Source organism: Orcinus orca, chromosome 12 (genome assembly GCF_937001465.1).
Source record: "Orcinus orca chromosome 12, mOrcOrc1.1, whole genome shotgun sequence".
Taxonomy (NCBI): Eukaryota; Metazoa; Chordata; class Mammalia; order Artiodactyla; family Delphinidae; genus Orcinus; species Orcinus orca.
Window position 1 is genome coordinate 77,585,088 of NC_064570.1, and position 19,243 is coordinate 77,604,330.

Consider the following 19,243-nt stretch of genomic DNA (forward strand, 5'->3'; position numbering starts at 1 on the left):
AGTCTTTGGAGGCTGAGGAATTTGTATATTTATTGACACCTGTTGTCTACAGGACTGAGTCAACACAGACTCCATCTAGCGACTCAAGATGATTTTAATTTAACAGCTTCCCATTTTCACTCTTCCCTTAGGTTTCAGAATATATTTTGGTATTTTTCTGGAGGAAATGCTGTATTTCAGAATTCTGTGCTTAATCAAGAACATACAAAAATCTCTACTAGATCTTTAGTTTTCTAGGAAGGGCCAAAGCCGCTTCTGGCTTCTCTTGTAAAAAAGTTTTTGAAGTTAAGTCCTTATTTGTGTAATGCTGTGAATAAAAACTCAGTGGCTGACTAACAGGCTACCGCACAGCATTGATCTAATAGGGGATAGAGTTGGGTAGTACTCTGGAGGTGTGAGGATTTACTCTAGGTTATGTTGGTAGAGGTTATAGTGGTGCTGGGGAAGAACCTCATTTTGGTCACTAGCTAGCTGTGTGGTCTTGGGCAAATCATATCTTATTTTTGTGATAAGATGGTTGGATTAAATAGTCTATAAATCATTTTTTTGGCTCTAACAATCTGTGATCTATAACATTCAAAAAAATGGTATGAGATCTCTTTTACTTTTTATAATTCTGAATCCAATTCTAGAAATCACCGGTTCCTGAGTCCATTTGATTTGCTGTTTGAATTTGGAAAACTACTAAGCTTTCTGTTGAACATTTCAAGACCTTTTAATTGTTTTCTGGAGCGGGACAATATGGGATATTATTAATTTGCTCTCATGAGGCTGCACTGTCAATATTCATGGTCAATACTCATAAAGTTCTGTGCTCTCTCCTCGTTTGTCAATAAAAGGTCAGTAACGTGTGCCAATATTTGTTTTCAGTGGGATTACTTCCTCCTCAGAACATACACATCTCAGATGAATGGTATACGAGATTCAGAGTGTCCTGGGATCCTTCACCATCTCCCGTTCTTGGATATAAAATTGTGTATAAGCCAGTGGGTAAGGAAGCACCTTTATCATCTTAGAAATGCATTGGAGGGTTATTTGTGCATGAGGGAGTTCTTTGTTGCATCCCCCATGATTAGATTCTCCTGATAGCTCAGTTATCACATCAAGTCCTCTCCTACCAGAGGTAACGTTTCTGGAAATAGTATTTAAGCCAATGCTCTAAAGTATCATTGTTACTATGGGTTTAGATGCAACTCCCATTAATCTGCATGACAAAAACGTCTGATCTGGTTCATAAAATTGCACAAATTGAAGCTGTGATCAGACAACCTATATGTTATTATGATTGTGAAAGAATGAGTACTTAATTAGTATAAACTTGTGTATTTTTCCCATTAGGTCAAGGTATTATTCCATTTGGGGCATGTGCATTTTAGTTTATTCACGACAGGCTTTCTTTTGGCTTCCCACGGACACTTTCACCTAAATGGACATCCCCTCTATTAAATTATTCGCCATCTGTGTTTCCATCTTCTGTCTATATGTTTAGCAAAATGGAAGCAAAATACTTTTATAGTAAATTTGCTGGGGTATCTTCCATGCACCCAGGAAGGATGTGAACTAGAAAAAAATAAAGGAGAGAAGGCAAGTGTAAGGATATGTGAGCCTGTGTAAGAAATGGAGAGGGAACTTCAAGGTGGAGGACTTTCAGTAACCACACTGCATGGAACGGGGTGGGAGATAGACGTTCTTAAATCATCTCTACAACAGAAAAATGTTCATTGAGCACCCAGTATGTACAAAGCTATGTACTGCAAACTGGAGCTTAAAGAAGAGGCTTGAGAGTCTAGAGTAGTTGACGGTGTGATGATTTATTCGTTAAAGGAACAGTAATTACAAACCTACTACATTCATTAGTACACATGCTAGCTACTGTGCTATGCTTTGAGAATAACAAGGAAAAGGATTCGGTCTCTGCTTCCAGTTTTGTATTCACCATGTAATGCAGCGGGTGTTACGGGGAGCACGTGCATGAGGGCTATGGAATTAATGGTGTTCATACTATCATTTGAGTGTAAGTTTTTTGATTTTAAGAAAACTTTGAGACTAGGGATGACATATGTCTATGTATTTTTGTGATTGTTATTAAAGGTTCCAATGAGCCCATGGAGGTCTTTGTTGGAGAAATGACATCGTACACGTTGCACAATCTCAGCCCCAGCACCACCTATGACGTGAACGTTTACGCGCAGTATGATTCTGGTCTCAGTGTCCCTCTGACGGACCAAGGCACTACCTGTGAGTCACGTAGCTTTTTGTGGTTGTAAGAAAAAGTGTAGTGTAAATGACCAGGTCCTTCTGTTTTAATTTTCTTTCTTTTTCTTACGCGTGTTTCCTCGGCCTTGAGTAGGTAACTCTTTTGTGTCCAGCTAAACAAATACTTACGTCATATAATCAAGGATACAAAATGTATAATGATGAGATATGTTTGTTTCATAGAAAATACATTTTGAATTTTAAAAGATAAAAATTATAAAAATTATGATTTTATCCATGTGGGATGGTATGTGGTTTTTTCCTGACATTTGATGTTAAACATATATTACCTAAATGTATTGATCTAATTGAAAGTTTTCCCATAAATGCCATGATGACTGATTCAGCTTGCAGGTAGATTTTATTGTCATCCGTGCTTTAATGGCTATTTGAGGACTTAGCAGATAGCCTTTCAGAAAATTTTTTTTATTATTTTTCATGAGGTGTCGTTGACATTCATGGCGTGGAGAGGGGCTGTAGGCAGACCTCGTTTCATTGCACTTGGCGGATGCTGTGTTTTTTTAATAAATTGAAGGTTTGCGGCAACCCGGCACGGAGCAAGGCCATTTTTCCATCAGTATTTGCTCACTTCATGTCTCTGTGTCACATTTGGTAGTTCTTGCAATATTTCAAACTTTTTCATTGTTATTATGTTCGTTATGGTGATCGGAGATCAGTAATCTTTGATGTTACTGTTGCAAAAAGATTGCAATTCGTTGGAGGCTCAAATGATGGTTAACAGTATTTAGCAATAAAGTGTTTTTAATGAAGGTATGAACATTATTTTTTTAGACATAACACTATTGCACACTTAATAAACTACGGTATAGTGTAAACATAACTTTTATGCACTGGGAAATCAAAATATTTGTGTCACTCGCTTTATTGTACCAATATTTGCTTTATTCTGGTGGTCTGAAACTGAACCTGCAGTATCTCAGAGGTACGTCTGAATGTGGATTTTCCTTCCCTTGAAAATCAGTCATAGAAAGGGAGGTCGGTTTCGACAATACCATGTTTTCGTGTTTGTTTCATGTCTGTTTCTTATGAAGAAACAATGTGAGACTTTAGACATTATTTTTTGCAGCCACAGTGGAAGTTTTAAAATTGTGCTGTGATTAAAAGTATGCTTTTTTTGGCCTTTATTTATGAAGTAAATCTATTTCTTTCTGTCCTTCTTTTGTAGTATATTTGAATGTGACAGATCTGAAAACGCACCAGGTCGGGTGGGATACATTCTGTGTTAGATGGTCAGCTCACCGGGCAGCCACTTCCTACAGGCTGAAACTAAGCCCTGCGGATGGTACGTGTGCAAAAAAAATGACCTGGAGCACATAGTAGCCACATTTAAAACTTCAGTAAAGGTGTCATTCTATTTATAAAATGATGTATCAGAATGTCTTTAAAGATAATTACTGGTGACACTGGCATTTTTCCTCTGCTGTCCTCATCAGGAACAAGAGGACAGGAAATTACAGTGCGTGGATCAGAAACCAGTCACTGTTTCACCGGCCTGTCACCAGACACTGATTATGGCGTCACTGTCTTTGTGCAGACACCAAATCTTGAGGGACCAGGTGTCTCTGTCAAAGAACATACTAGTAAGTGTTTGAGTAATCTGGGGGGTCTCTGTAAGGCTTCAGAGTAGGATGCTCTGGGTGTGGGAGACATAAGTGACTCCTGTGTGACACTTCTCCTTACGAGCGGCAATAGTGACATGATGGCAGGTCCTTGAGGTGGTGTCTGCAGCGGGTTCAGCACCTTTATCTGCAGCAGATCCGTGCTGCCCTGTTAGAGTTGGCGTAATTGTAAGGAAAGACCTAAAGGAGGGAGAGCTGGCTCTAGCTGACAGTGAGAAGGTGCACATGGATCCGTGTTGGTGACCTCTGCTCATCTGACTGTATCTGAAGGTCTTACGCTCTCCCTTTGCATCTGGGCTTCGCTTCGTGCTGCTGTAGTCAATGTTGAGTGACTACCAATGGTACCAATTTTGGATAAGATAGGATTCCCAGTATGTCAGTGCCCATGACACTTGATTTGTTATCGAGGACTGAAATGGCTCTAAAAATTTACTTTCTGAGATATGAAATGTGCACATGTTGCGTTTTTCTAATTATTCTTTTCAATTCTAGCTGTAAAACCAACAGAAGCTCCTACAGAGCCGCCTACACCTCCTCCCCCTCCCACGATTCCACCAGCCCGGGAAGGTAAGTACAGCCATTAGGCAATGCATTCAGCCGATCGGGATTGATAGCCTTCTTACTTACGCAGTTGATATAGAACATTTCTGACCTATTATTCCTGCTAAAGAGTTTTTCAATTAAAGGCAAAGATTACCAGTCATTTGCTCTTCTGCTCCAGGCCCATTCTAGTGTGAATAAAACCAGTCATGGGGCTTCCCTGGTGGCGCAGTGGTTGAGAATCTGCCTGCCGATGCAGGGGACACGGGTTCGAGCCCTGGTCTGGGAAGATCCCACATGCCGTGGAGCAACTAGGTCCATGAGCCACAACTACTGAGCCTGTTCTCTAGAGCCTGTGAGCCACAACTACTGAGCCTGCGCGTCCAGAGCCTGTGCTCCGCAACAAGAGAGGCCGCGACAGTGAGAGGCCCACGCACCGCGATGAAGAGTGGCCCCCGCTCGCCACAACTAGAGAAAGCCCTCGCACAGAAACGAAGACCCAACACAGCCAAAAATAAATTAATAAACAAACCAATGAACCGACATTAAAAAAAAAAACAAAAAAACCCAGTGATAAACCACTCTGCCTCTTCAGCTGGAACTCTGTTTCCTCGATTTTGCAGATGAAGGTCTAGGGATGCCTTAAATAATCCATTGTCACATGGAGGGCATTTCTTTCTTGTGGCTGCTGGCATCAACAGGCACTGGGGACCTTTTGGGCTAAATTTGCAGCATAACCCCTGGGCCTTTGGCTTTGGAATTCCTGGCTTCTGACCATTCACCAAGGTTGGAGACATATTTGTCCCTTGTAGTAAACTGGTAAAAAGACATAGACTGAGCTATTTAGATTGGTCTCTCAGTAATTTGGGGCAATGCTCAGTGCTTCATCAAATTAAGTTTTAGCTAATTAACTACTGGTTTATTCTTTTCCCACATTCTGTTTCCAACATTTAATTGAAAGTATTTTTCTTTTCTCTTAGAAGGCTCTAGAATGTTATGGTTATTAAGCCTATTAAAGAAGTAAAATTAAAAATTAAAAGTGTATTATTATAGGATAAAATAGTAGTGTGTTTCTTTAGACTGTTGAAAGGAATTCAGTAAATATTTTTGGCTTGAAGACATGTTAAGCAAGACGAAAAGACAACCCTCAGAATGGGAGAAAATATTTGCAAACAAAGCAACTGACAAAGGATTAATCTCCAAAATATACAAGCAGCTCATGCAGCTCAATATCAAAAAAAACAAACAACCCAATCCAAAAATGGGCAGAAGACCTAAATAGACATTTCTCCAAAGAAGACATGCAGATGGCCAAGAGGCACATGAAAAGATGCTCAACATCACTAATTATTAGAGAAATGCAAAACAAAACTACAATGAGGTATCACTTCACACTGGTCAGAATGGCCATCATCCAAAAATCTACAAACAGTAAATGCTGGAGAGGGTGTGGAGAAAAGGGAACCCTCTTGCACCGTCGGTGGGAATGTAAATTGATACAGCCACTATGGAGACCAGTATGGAAGTTCCTTAAAAAACTAAAAATAGAACTACCATATGACCCAGCAATGCCACTCCTGGGCATATACCCAGAGAAAACCATAATTCAAAAAGAGACATGTACCACAATGTTCATTGCAGCTATTTACAATACTGTTTACAATAGCCAGGACATGGAAGTAACCTAAATGTCCATCAACAGAGGAATGGATAAAGAAGCTGTGGTACGTATATACAATGGAATGTACTCAGCCATAAAAAGGAAATTGTGCCATTTGCAGAGGCATGGATGGACCTAGAGACTGTCATACAGAGTGAAGTAAGTCAGAAAGAGAAAAACAAATATCATATATTAATGCATCTATGTGGAATCTAGAAAAATAGTACAGATGAACCTATTTACAAAGCAGAAATTGAGACACAGACGTAGAGAACAAACGTGTGGACACCAAGGAGGGGAAAGGGGGTGGGATAAATTGGGAGATTGGGATTCAACATATATACACTACTATGTATACAATAGATAACTAATTGAGAACCTACTGTATAGCACAGGGGGAAAAAAAGAAGGTACAATCTGTTTGTAGGGCATATATTAAGTTCACCTTAAAAATGCATTCCACTATACAGTAGGTGCAGACAAATACTGTTTGATTCCACTTAAATGAAGTACCTAGAACAGTCAGATTCGTAGAGTCAGAAAGTACTTTGGTAGATGCCGGGGCAGGAGGGCAATGGGGGGTGGGGAGGGGGAATGGGGAGTTAGTGTTCAGTGGGGACAGAGTTTCAGTTGAGGAAGGTAAAAAATTAGGGAGCTGGATGATGGTGAGAGTTTCACAGCAGTGTGAAGGTACTTAGTGCCACTGAACTGTATAGTTAAATGTGGTTAAAATAGTATGTTTTATATTATGTGGCTTTTACCACGATAAAAAAACATTTTAAAAAATGGATCATAAACCCACATATAATAATTAATCTATAAACCTTTGTGACCTGAAATTAGGCCAAGATTTCTTCCATATCACACCAAAAATGTGAGCAAAGAAATAACTGATAAATTGTACTTCATCAAAATTAAGAACTCCTCTTTGAACAACATTAAGAGAATGAGAAGACAAGTCGCAGATTAGGAGAAAATATTTACAAATCACATAATCTGCTAAAATATTTATCTCCATATTACATAAATAATTCTCAAATCACAGTAATAAAAATACAAACAACCCAATTTTAATAAGTGAGGAAAAAATCTGAAAAGACATTTTACCAAAGAAGATACGTGAATACTCAGTATCAGTCATTAGAGACATGCAAGCCAAAACCACAATGAGACACCACTACACCTATTAGGATGTCTAAAATTAAAATGACCACGTGTTGGCAAAGACGTAGAGTACCTAGAACCGTCATACGCCGCTGGTGGGAATGTAAAATGTATAACCACACTGGAAACAGCTTGACAGTTTCTTAAAGTTGAACATAAACCTACGGTACCACTCAGTCATTTCATTACAAGGTGCTAAACCAAGAGAAATGAAAGCATATGTTCCCACAAAGACTTCTACATGAATATTCATAGCAGTTTTATTTGTAAGAAAAAAAAAACCAGGTAATTGGAAAAAAACAGGAAATGACCCAAATGTTCATGAAAAAGTGAAATAATAAGCAATAATGGAATAAATGGAATTCTTCTCAGCAAGAGAAAGGAACAAGCTATTGTTAAACACAACAGCATAGATGAATCTGCAAATGATGGTGCTGGGTGCAAGATGCCTGAGGAAAAAAAAAAAGAGACTGTCTGATTCCATTTATATAAAATTCTGGAAAACTCAAATTAATCTATCATGTCAAAAGGAGATCAGTGATTTTCTGGGGATGGGAAGGGGTGTGGAGAGGACTGACAGGGAGAGACTATTATAAAAGGACACCAGTGAACTTTTGGGGGGCATGGATATGTTTGTTACCTTTTTGGTGGTAATGACTTACTTCTCTGGTGTATTCGTATTCCACAACATATAAGATTGTGAATTTTGAAAAAAAAAAGACATGTTCAGGTTTTTTTCTTCATAGGCTTTATTTTTTAGAGCAGTTTCAGGTTCACAGCAAATTTGAGCTGAAAGTACACAGAAGTCCCGACATGCCCTGCCCCCTCACCTGCACAGCCTCCCTCCACTCTCAACATCCCCGCTGCCAACCCGGAGTGGGACGTTTGATACATCCTGTGAACCTATATTGCCACATCTTTATCACCCAAAGTCCATATTTACATTAGGGTTTATTCTTGGTGTTATACATTCTACACGGCAAGTTTTTATCACTAAAATGTTAAATTTTTATTTTCAGAATTTTTAGCTTTCAAGTCTGAAGATTCTAATTAAAGGTGTTTCTTTATTTTATTCCATCCCTTCCCTCCCTCCGTATGATTCTAGTGGCCTAATTTAAAATGAAAAGACACCTTATCTACACCAAGTCTTTGATAATTATATACAAAAATCTCCAAACCCACTGAGGGCTCTTCTTAAGTTCTGAGCATGGTTGTTTTTTCACTTGATTTCCTCCTTAGTTATTGTTTGAAGCTCCTTGAAGAATCCCATGAGGAGGGAGCATATGTTTGCAGAATGACCAGATGGAGTAATTCCAGAGCAGAAATTGAGGGCCAGTTAGACTAGCGCTTTTCAGACTTCACTGGGCACGTGAATCACCTGGCACCTTGCTACTGTTGATTCAGTTGCAGGACATTTGGGGTGGGCCCCAGGACTCTGCATTTCTATCAGGCTCCCAGGCGATGCCGTTGCTGCTGAACCACACTTGGAGGAGTAGCAGGGTGTTAGATTACGTGTCTCAGTTGTGTAACTTCACTTAAATGAAAGAATTCATGAGATTTGGGGCTTCCTCTGTGTTTTTCCCCCAGTGTGCAAAGGGGCCAAGGCAGATATTGTATTCTTGACTGATGCCTCCTGGAGTATCGGGGATGATAATTTTAACAAAGTTGTAAAATTCATCTTCAATACTGTGGGAGCCTTTGATGAAATCAGTCCTGCTGGAATTCAGGTGGGTGTCGTTTCAAAGGTTATTCATCTGTAATGTCTTGCTATTTCCTTTAAACTTTTAAGTAGAAAGACTTTTCAGTATAAACTCCATTTTGACTTTGTTATTTTCTCTTTTCTTTACACATAGACTTTTGGGAAGGACTTGGGTGCAAATGATAAATAAATAGAAAAATAAATATTCCTCTAGGTATTCTCTTGGTGAGATGATATTCCTGTTGCAGAATTTAAGGGAGTCTAACTCTAACTTCCTGCTTAAATCTTTTGACAATGATACAGTTTCCTGAAAGGTCATTTTATGTTCTGGAAGTTAAATGCATTGTGATTGTTGTACCCATTAAGTCAGGAGATTCAGTGATGGATAGTGACTGGAGGGGCTGTGTGGAACCCTACTGCCCCCTCTATCATGACATTGCAGATATTACCTGAACCAGAAGAAGAAAGGCCATTGTTAACTCAAAGGGAAATTAATTTGTTTTCCTACAATGATAACTACCAATTATCTTGCTTTGGAATCACTCCAAATTTATTGCTTTTACTAGAGTGGGAACTTAGAAAAATTAATCCTTCCATGACACACCTCAAAGAATAATTCCTCGCTTAGCTCTGACCCACCAGTAAAGCTGAGAATCTCCTCCACTCCCAACATACCCCTGGACTCAGGGCCGGTGGCTCTGTTACTTACTACCTGGATTCTGCAACCTCGAAGACCCACTTCAATTCCACCCTTTCTGGAGAGGCTTCCTTGATAGTTTTAGGCATTTCAGACTCCTGAAGGGTTTTGTTTATGTTGCTGTTACGGCACGTATCTCTTTATATTGTCAATATTTGTGTGATTCTCTTCTGTCTAAATCATTGACTCCTTAAGGCAAGAGACTGTATTGTGTTATTATTTTTCTGAATCCTCTTTCCCTTCCCATTTCTCTTGGTGAAGTTTCTTCTTTATTTAGGCAGGTACATCTTAGAGATGTTATGAAAATAAGAGATTTTTGACATAAATCACAAATAATTTCATAAACAAATCATGTCTTCTTTTATGCAATAATGCTTTGTGGAATATGTTAAATTTCAAATCCCCAAATAATTCTGTAGATGTTATTCCAACCCAAGAAGAGTAAAATGTCAGGCTAGTTACAGTCTTAAAGTGTGAGCAAGTAAGCCTTTTTTGAAATCCTTTTAGAAATTAAGATTTCTGATAAAAAATAAGAAAAAAAGCTACCATATTTTATTAACTTCTATGTGCCAGTTACTTTGTATACATGATTCTCATTCCTTAAACTGGCCATAGAAGTAAGTATAATTATCTCCATTTTACTGATAAAAAACAAAGGCCCAGAGATGTTGGGAACCTACCCAATGTCACAAAGCTATTAACTGGCAGCGCTAGGATTTGAGCCCATTGAATCCTGACTATAAAGCTTTTATTCTTTCCACTAAATCACACTGTCACTGAATTGGTGACGAGTGCTGATTATTATCACTCATGTGCCATCTTTATATTACAATGAAGAATAGATGTGGTCAGTGAGAAGGGTCAGTTGTCTGAGAAGCAATTGCTTAGCCAATATTTGAGCTCAGGATGGTATGTTCTCATTTCTGATCTTGGAATCTCATTGCTCTCCAGCTTTACCCATCCCTTCTTACATCCTAGAGAATAAATACAGTACATGTACATTATTCATATCAATTACTGACACTTTCATTGAAGATCAGAAATCAGAGAATTTAGTGAGACAACAGTAGTCAGTGTTATAATATTAGCTATAAAGAGCATACCATATTCTGTCAGGTCTAATAGACTTCTTTTTCCCATTATGCAGCTAGAAGAATCACTTGACAATTGAAACATTAAAAGAGGCGACTTACCCTCACCACCAAACCGCCTTTCCTTTCAGGTCTCATTTGTGCAGTACAGCGACGAGGTCAAGTCTGAGTTTAAGCTGAACACGTACAACGACAAGGCCCTGGCCCTCGGGGCCCTCCAGAATATCCGGTACAGAGGAGGAAACACAAGAACAGGTACAGTTCATCAGCGTGTACATAGACCTTTACTCTCCAAAGCCTTTGGAGTGATAGGCGGAGTGTAACTCTAACATTCAATTGCTTCTCAGTTGGGTGTGGCTAAGGGCACTTGGAGAGCTTCCACCGAGATGACACTAAAATGTTCCATGCCACATTCTATAGGCAAAGCTCTCACGTTTATCAAGGAGAAGGTCTTGACCTGGGAGAGTGGTATGAGGAAGAATGTCCCCAAGGTGCTGGTCGTGGTCACAGACGGTCGGTCACAGGATGAGGTCAAGAAGGCAGCTTTGGTCATCCAACAGTCAGGTAAGCACAAGCATACATTTAAAAAAAAATTTTATTAGAGTCTAGTTGATTTACAATGTTGCGTTAGTTTCAGGTGTACAGCAAAGTGATTCAGTTATACATGTACATATATCCACTCTTTTTCAGATTCTTTTCCCATATAGGCCATTACTGAGTATTGAGTAGAGTTCCCTGTGCTATGCGGCAGGTTCTTATTAGTTATCTGTTTTATATATAGTAATGTGTATGTGTCAGTCCCAATCTCCCAGTTTGTCCCCCACCTCCTTACCCCCCGGTAACCGTAAGTTTGTTTTCCACATCGCACAAGCATAAGTCTGATGCCTAGTGATGGCACTCATTATTTTCACAGTTTCAAACGTCCAGGAATGATTGCAAAAGACCAACATTACTGATTTTACTTTAGTTTCTGTTTTACTCTGTATTCCGTACCCTTCTAATGTTAGTTTACATTTCATCATGGAATGGTTTGATAATTGCTCAGAAATGACATGGTGTATTCTTTGTATAAGACGTGCCTCAGGGTCAGTCCCCCATAGTGGCTGGAAGCCTACACAACAGCAGTAATGGGATGATCCTCGAGCAGGCTTCCTGCCATAGCATAAATGAGTCTTGATGCTGGTTCAGTCCTATGCAAGGAGAGACATAGGTTTAGCACGTCCTGGCAGATGCAGATCCCAAACAGATTGCTGGAAGGTTCACTGCAAAGGAGCAGAGAGACCTCAGGGAGATATTGCTGGTGTAGATCTTGTCAATCAAACATGCTGAAAGCCTCCTTGTTACACTGCCCTTTGGATTAGTTATTCAGGATGATTAGAGACGAAACTAAGTCTTTATAGTTGCATGAACACCCCCAATCCTTCAGGCAGCGTCCAAGGTGGACATATTTTAGAGAGAATTCTATGCTATGCATGATTTATTGTGGTGTAAATTGTAAAGTCCTTCGTTACATGGAATTTGTCATCTGCACATACATGGGTCTTTGGCTAAAAGTGAGTCATGACTAGTGCTAAGTCATACTGTGTCTTCTTACAACAGAGATTGTTCTATGCACTGATCTTTTTATAAGTTGTTGCTGTTACGTTATGCACTTTGAGCAGATTCCTGTATATTTTAGGCTCCTTTGTGATTTAACTTTGGGGTTATGAATGCTTGCTTCTCAAGTTACCTTATTTATATCTAATTATGTAACTAATTCTACTGTTGAATTAAGCTTTTGGAGTGAAAACTTTGTTTATTTGTATTAGCCTAAATAAGTGAAAGTTTATTGCCAGTGGGACTTGTAGATTCCATTTTGAAAGTGGTCAAAGTGCTGACTTTGAGCCTGAGTTTATTGAGTAAATCAGTTTCAGGAATTCAGAGTTTAAAATGAGCCCATTGTTGGTTTCTGAGGCACATGAGCTTGAAATGTTAATGTTGCCTAAGACAGCTGCAGAATTAATGGGTATATTAGGACTGTGGGTGTGTGGAAGGAAATGAGTACCACATTAAGTCATTCTGCTATTAAAATGTTCATCTTTTAATTGTTAAGACTTTATTTTAGGAAATCCAATTAATTGAATTTTATAAGCCAGAAAATAGGAAGACCTGGAAAAAGTACATGTTCATTAAAGAGAGTTTATGTCAATTAAAAGAACTTGTTGCATTAGCTGAGAAAATATGGCATCATTTCTGATAAGATTTTGTTTTGAATTGTTTAAACCATAAAGGATGGAAAAAAGGATGTGTAATTCTCTCTGTAAACACTGCTCTGCAGGGTTCAGTGTCTTTGTAGTCGGCGTGGCTGACGTCGACTACAACGAACTTGCCAACATAGCCAGCAAACCTAGCGAGCGGCACGTGTTCATTGTGGACGACTTTGAATCTTTTGAGAAGATAGAGGACAACCTCATCACATTTGTCTGTGAAACTGCCACTTCAAGTAAGTCATGACCCACATGGGTCCATAGTCTCAGTTGTTTTGAAAAAGTAACTGCTGAGCAGACCAGGGGTCCCCAACCCCTGGGCCACGGACTGGGACTGGTCCACAGCCTGTTAGGAACCGGACCGCACAGCAGGAGGTGAGCGGCGGGTGAGTGAGCGAAACTTCGTCTGTATTTACAGCCGCTCCCCATTGCTTGCATCACCACCTGAACCGCCACCGCCCGCCGTCCGTGGAAAAATTGTCTTTCACGAAACCGGTCCCCGGTACCGAAAAGGTTGGGGACCGCTGGGGTAGACCATCCCTATCCTATATGAGATCAAGTCCGTGCATAAATAGATCCTGGGAAACAACTTGAGAACCTGATGAATCACTGTTCCTATTGAGATCATGCTAACTGTGTGCTTGTCAGAGGTCCATTTTTAGCCTTGAAGACGTAATGTTCCTTGTATGGAAATAAAGTGTTTGAACATATCTTTTTCCCACCATCCCAATGCCTGTGACATTTGAGAAAATTAATCTTCAACTTAGAAATGCATTTATAGAAGCATTCCGTGGGATGAAGGTTTTTCCCTGTTAGCAATCAATTGGTATTTGTTCCGTCAACATCCGTGTTTCAGGAGAGCCACGAGAAAACTGACTTGTGTGAGTGTGCACTGTAGAAATTCACTTGGTTCCCACTTGTTTACTTGGGTGTAGACTTTTCATATTATACCGAGACCTCAAGCTCAACTCTTAAAATACAGTGAAGGACAAAAGATTGATTACTGAAGTTGGTTTGTTCCTCTTCTTCATCCATGAACTCTGATTCTTGGGGTCTTAGATTATGGAGACAGTTGCGTGGCTGGTCTAGACCCCTGATCCCAGGCAGGGCTGTGCTTTTTAAGTGTTATGTTTTCCCCTATGAAACATTATATTGAGATCTCAGAACTCGGGTTAGAGGCGGCAGTAGTAAACAAACGTCAGTGGTTTACCGTAAAACTTACGCTGAAGCTCAGAATGGAATCACACTAGTGCAAGTGAGCAGGGAGCACCAGCTGCCCCCTCCATTCCACGAGGTCCCGGATGCAGCCCTGTGCTGCCCCAGCTCCAGGGCCCAGGGTGAGACCCACTGTACACCTGCCACTGTGAGGTTTGGTGGCCAGTGTGAGCCTCCATGGCTTGGCAGAGAAGACTGGGTGGCGACAAACGCCTCCTGCCCTTGCACAAATCTGAAGTTTCCTGGGAGAAAAGTTCTTTTCTTTTTAGATTTCTATTTTTTTTTTCACAACTCACACTGTATTTTATTTTTACAAGAGATAAATCAACTGACACCAAGTATTGTAAATGGATGACCACAACAAAAACAACAATGATTGCAACTACCAAACACAAAACACACTCACACTATGTCATAATATTGACATTCAGTCCAGGAATCCTCCACTGTAACAGCTCCTTTACTTTGCAGTGAAAATTGATTTGTATATTTTTCACCTCTGAGTCCTTGTGGGATTTTTTTTTTTATTCAAACAGAAAGTCACAAAAATTATAATCATCCTCATCAGTAAAAGCTCTTTAATCTATTGAAAAACATCTATAAATTTCCCCCCTCTAATTCAATCTTACCATTCTTTTTTTTTTTTTTTAATTTATTTCTAGCTGCGGTGGGTCTTTGTTGCTGTGTGCAGGCTTTCTCTAGCTGCGGCGAGCTGGGGCCACTCCTCGTTGTGGTGCGCGGCTTCTCATTGTGGTGGCTTCTCTTGTTGCGGAGCACGGGCTCTAGGGTGCATGGGCTTCGGTAGTTGTAGCACGCGAGCTCAGTAGCTGTGGCTCACAGGCTGCAGAGCGCAGGCTCAGCAGTTGTGGCGCACGGGCCCAGTTGCTCCGCGGCATGTGGGATCCTCCCGGACCAGGGCTCGAACCTCTGTCCCCCGCATTGGCAGATGGATTCTTAACCACTGTGCCACCAGGGAAGCCCCAATCTTACCATTCTTAAGAACATTGTAAAATTCCAGCTGGACTGGAGAATGTCCAGAAAACATGGCCACACTGGTCAGTAGTATAATTTCATGTACACGTGGAAAGTCTACACAAAATAACTCAGAAGAGGTTAGATTGATATGTTTTATAAATGAATGAACAGGTTTGTTACTTGATGTATGTACGCAGGTGCTTTCTGTGCGTGTATAATGTTTGTATACCTTGTTGGTGAATCGTACTTAAAGAACACTGTGCTTTGCAGGTTGTCCTCTCATTTATTTGGATGGCTACACCTCACCAGGTAAGCGTTCATACTCGGGCTAATTTATTTCAGGATTTCAAGCAATATGATAATTAAAATGACCTCATTTCAATATATTTTGTTTTTCTGATGTAAAGGTTTTAAGATGCTTGAAGCATACAACCTGACAGAAAAGAATTTTGCTTTTGTGCAAGGAGTCTCTTTGGAGTCAGGGTCTTTTCCCAGCCACTCATCTTACAGGCTTCAGAAGAACGCCTTTGTGAATCAGCCTACAGCGTGAGTGTGACAGCAGGAGTTCCCTTTCTTACCACGGGCCAGATGCTTTTTTGAGGCTTGGAATCTTTGCTGATGTCTTAGAACCCTGGTATTTTAGAATTGAGTCCTATGGGTGACCTGGTTTAGTTTCCTTAAGTACAGTTGGGTTGACTGCGCTCCATTGGGTCACACGGGAGACTAGGACTCAAGCTTGCTACTCTGAGACCCAAGAATCTCATCCTGTGTCTGCCATATGATGGATTACTGATCCTTTTGAATTTAAGTCTAGGATTATAGTTACGCTTCTAAGAGAGGTCGTTTAAACAGGGAGGCAACTTCTTTTGAACGTTTCTCCCTTGGTGCAGAGGGACTGCATGGAATCAACGCAGAATGAGAAAAGGAATTCTCCCCAGTGTTTCCGACTCCACAAGATGAAAGACTGCAGTGGCCTTGCTTGTCCATGATCTATGATCTGACAGGCAGCAGTTAGTTTTATTAAAATTATTTTATTTCATATATTTTTTGCGGTACGCGGGCCTCACACTGCTGTGGCCTCTCCCGTTGCGGAGCACAGGCTCCGGACGCTCAGGCTCAGCGGCCATGGCATCTTCCCGGACCGGGGCACGAACCCGTGTCCCCTGCATCGGCAGGCGGACTCTCAACCACTGCGCCACCAGGGAAGCCCTTGACAGATCTCTTTTTTAAAAGGCTGAGCAAAAGAAGCTAAACACAAAATAGTATATTCCATGGTTCCTACTATATAGAGTTCAAAATCAGGCAAACTAACCTATGGTGTTAGAAGTTAGGATAGTATAGTTACCTTTGTAGGGAATGGGGGAAACTGGACAAGGGTACATAGGAAGCTACTAGGCTACTACAACAGGTTATGTCCTATTTCTTAATCTGAATGCTGGTTAGATGGTTTTTTTTTTTTTTTTTTGCGGTACGCGGGCCTCTCACTGTTGTGGCCTCTCCCGTTGCGGAGCACAGGCTCCGGATGCTCAGGCTCAGCAGCCATGGCTCACGGGCCCAGCCGCTCCGCGACATGTGAGATCTTCCCTGACCGGGGCACGAACCCGTGTCCCCTGGATCGGCAGGCGGACTCTCACCCACTGCACCACCAGGGAAGCCCAACAGTTAGTTTTTATTGGCTGGTGCTCTGGCAATCTGTTGGGTAGCTCTAGATGTTGGTTATTTTACTTGATGAAAGTTTGTACCTGGGTCCAATAACCAAAATATGTACTTTTTATTTATTAGAATGAAAACACTTGAATGTCAAAAAATATGTGTTTGGCATCTTATGGAGGGAAAAGAACAAGAAGAAATAAAGTGTTCCGAAACTTAGGACAGGGTCAGACAATGATGCCTGAAATTTGAAATGCTCTGAGAAAGCTGACGGAAAATTCAGAGTAAAACCAAAGCTCATTTCTTTTAAGGAAGCACAGATTGTATTGTAGTGTGACCACACTGTGAGTTCCTAACTCTTTTATGGTTAACCACACTGGTTCGCAGTTTTAGGTTTATCAATGAACCTAAGTACCCAGCATGTAACTCTGTCACCTCAAGATATGATTCCTACATTTTAACTTATGACAGACCACTGTCCTCTTAAGATTCAGAACTTGTGGCTGAAAGAGGCATAAATGCAATTAAATAATTTTTTTCCTAATCACTCATTAACTAAAAAAGGAGAAAAATGGGCTAGGTGAGAAATGAATTAATATGGAGAAATTATTTTTAATGTGGAATATTATGAAGATGGTCAGTTTATGGACATACAAAAGGCATCGTGTCAGCTTGCCCAGAACATATGCTTTAAGAAGTAGGGCATTACAGAGTATTGAGTAGAGTTCCCTGTGCTATACATATGGGAAAAGAATCTAAAAAAGAGTGGATATGTATATGTATAACTGATTCACTTTGCTGTACAGCAGAAAGTAGCACAACATTGTAAATCAACTATACTCCAATAAAAATTAAAAAAAGAAAAAGTAGGGCAGCGTTATATTCCAGAAGTACTAGCAGTGTGGTACTAGGACACGAAACCTCAAGAGACAGTCTATGCCCTCTGTCAAAATCCATAGAGGAGTTGCTTCTCTTCTGTCCAAGAGCTGATTTTTTTTGTTAAACCTCTTTATTGGAGTATAATTGCTTTACAATGGTGTGTTGGTTTCTGCTGTATAACAAAGTGAAGCAGCTATACATATACATATATCCCCATATCACCTCCCTCTTGCGTCTCCCTCCCACCCTCCCTATCCCACCCCTCTAGGTGGTCACAAAGCACCGAGCTGATCTCCCTGTGCTATGTGGCTGCTTCCCACTAGCTATCTATTCTACATTTGGTAGTGTATATATGTCCCTGCCACTCTCTCACTCCCAGCTTACCCTTCCCCCTCCCCGTGTCCTCTAGTCCATTCCAAGAGCTGATTATTAAGCCCCTTTTCCTACCTTCAGGAAGATAGTGCTATTAAATGGTCTCAGACAAAAAACCATTAATTCTGCTTCAGAGATTCCCCCAGAACAATGACTGACTCAACCCTAGAAGGACACATGGGGCCACATTTTATGTCTAACAGCCTTAGAGCCAAGAAACATTTCCTTTTAATTGAATCACAATGTACGTGGCCATAAAATCTATTATTGGTTTTGTTTCGGGGAACATGTGACCTTCTGGAGATTATTTGATTTACTTGATTTTAAGGGAGGACTAGGGAAGTGTAAAAACTATTAGATACAGGGAGGGCGCAATTAAAGCCTTAAGCCATCTTGTTTATGACCTCATACTCCTGATGTTGGAAATTAAATATATTTAGTAAGATTTACTCTCTTTAAATTACGTCCCTAGATACAAGTTTTATCACCCTAAAATCATTATATAGTTTTATAATTATCCATGTGCTTAGAAAAAATGATTTATTACCAGTAGGATGAAAGACCACTTGGCAATTTCCCAGACTTTTGTGACTTGATCCGATTATAAATCATCTATTACTGCTTACATAATGGGTCTTTAGTGTTTGCTATTTTGAGGTCATTCTTAAATTTTTCCCCTTCTAATATGTAGCCAGATTATGATAAATGGCTTCTAATACTACTCATGATGAGATTCTAGCCCAAAGATTTAAAATATCCTCTATTTCTGGTGAGAAATCCTTATTAATTAATTAATTTTGTTTCATCCAACAGAGATCTACATCCCAATGGCCTCCCCACTTCGTATACGATTATATTACTATTCAGACTTCTCCCAGAAACTCCCAATGACCCTTTCGCAATTTGGCAGATCACAGACAGAGACTACAAACCACAAGTTGGGGTGATTGCAGATCGTAAGGATTATAATTTATCTTATTTTAAGGCACATGCATGCATATTTTTGATTATGTTTTTCCTTTTCTCTTTCTTTAAGAACCTTCTGGATATATATATATATATATATTTACTTGATTATGCTTTTATGTTTAAAGTTTTAAAAATATATCAGTAAATATTTGAATTACATTTTATCTTAACTGAAATTATTAATTGTTTT

General features: G+C 40.0%; 1 protein-coding gene across 5 annotated transcripts in view; it reads left to right on the forward strand.

Moving 5' to 3' along the window:
• Positions 1 to 19,243, forward strand: part of COL12A1 (collagen type XII alpha 1 chain) — a 113,457-nt gene that overhangs the window by 66,597 nt on the left and 27,617 nt on the right. For all 5 annotated transcript variants that reach the window (XM_049695392.1, XM_033428616.2, XM_033428615.2 and 2 more), the window contains 12 exons: positions 871 to 990; positions 2,092 to 2,238; positions 3,443 to 3,559; positions 3,711 to 3,857; positions 4,389 to 4,463; positions 8,848 to 8,987; positions 10,879 to 11,002; positions 11,168 to 11,311; positions 13,065 to 13,229; positions 15,454 to 15,492; positions 15,591 to 15,729; positions 18,898 to 19,040. In XM_049695392.1, coding sequence (XP_049551349.1) covers positions 871 to 990; positions 2,092 to 2,238; positions 3,443 to 3,559; positions 3,711 to 3,857; positions 4,389 to 4,463; positions 8,848 to 8,987; positions 10,879 to 11,002; positions 11,168 to 11,311; positions 13,065 to 13,229; positions 15,454 to 15,492; positions 15,591 to 15,729; positions 18,898 to 19,040 — 1,500 coding nt within the window. The remainder of the gene's footprint in view (positions 1 to 870; positions 991 to 2,091; positions 2,239 to 3,442; positions 3,560 to 3,710; positions 3,858 to 4,388; positions 4,464 to 8,847; positions 8,988 to 10,878; positions 11,003 to 11,167; positions 11,312 to 13,064; positions 13,230 to 15,453; positions 15,493 to 15,590; positions 15,730 to 18,897; positions 19,041 to 19,243) is intronic.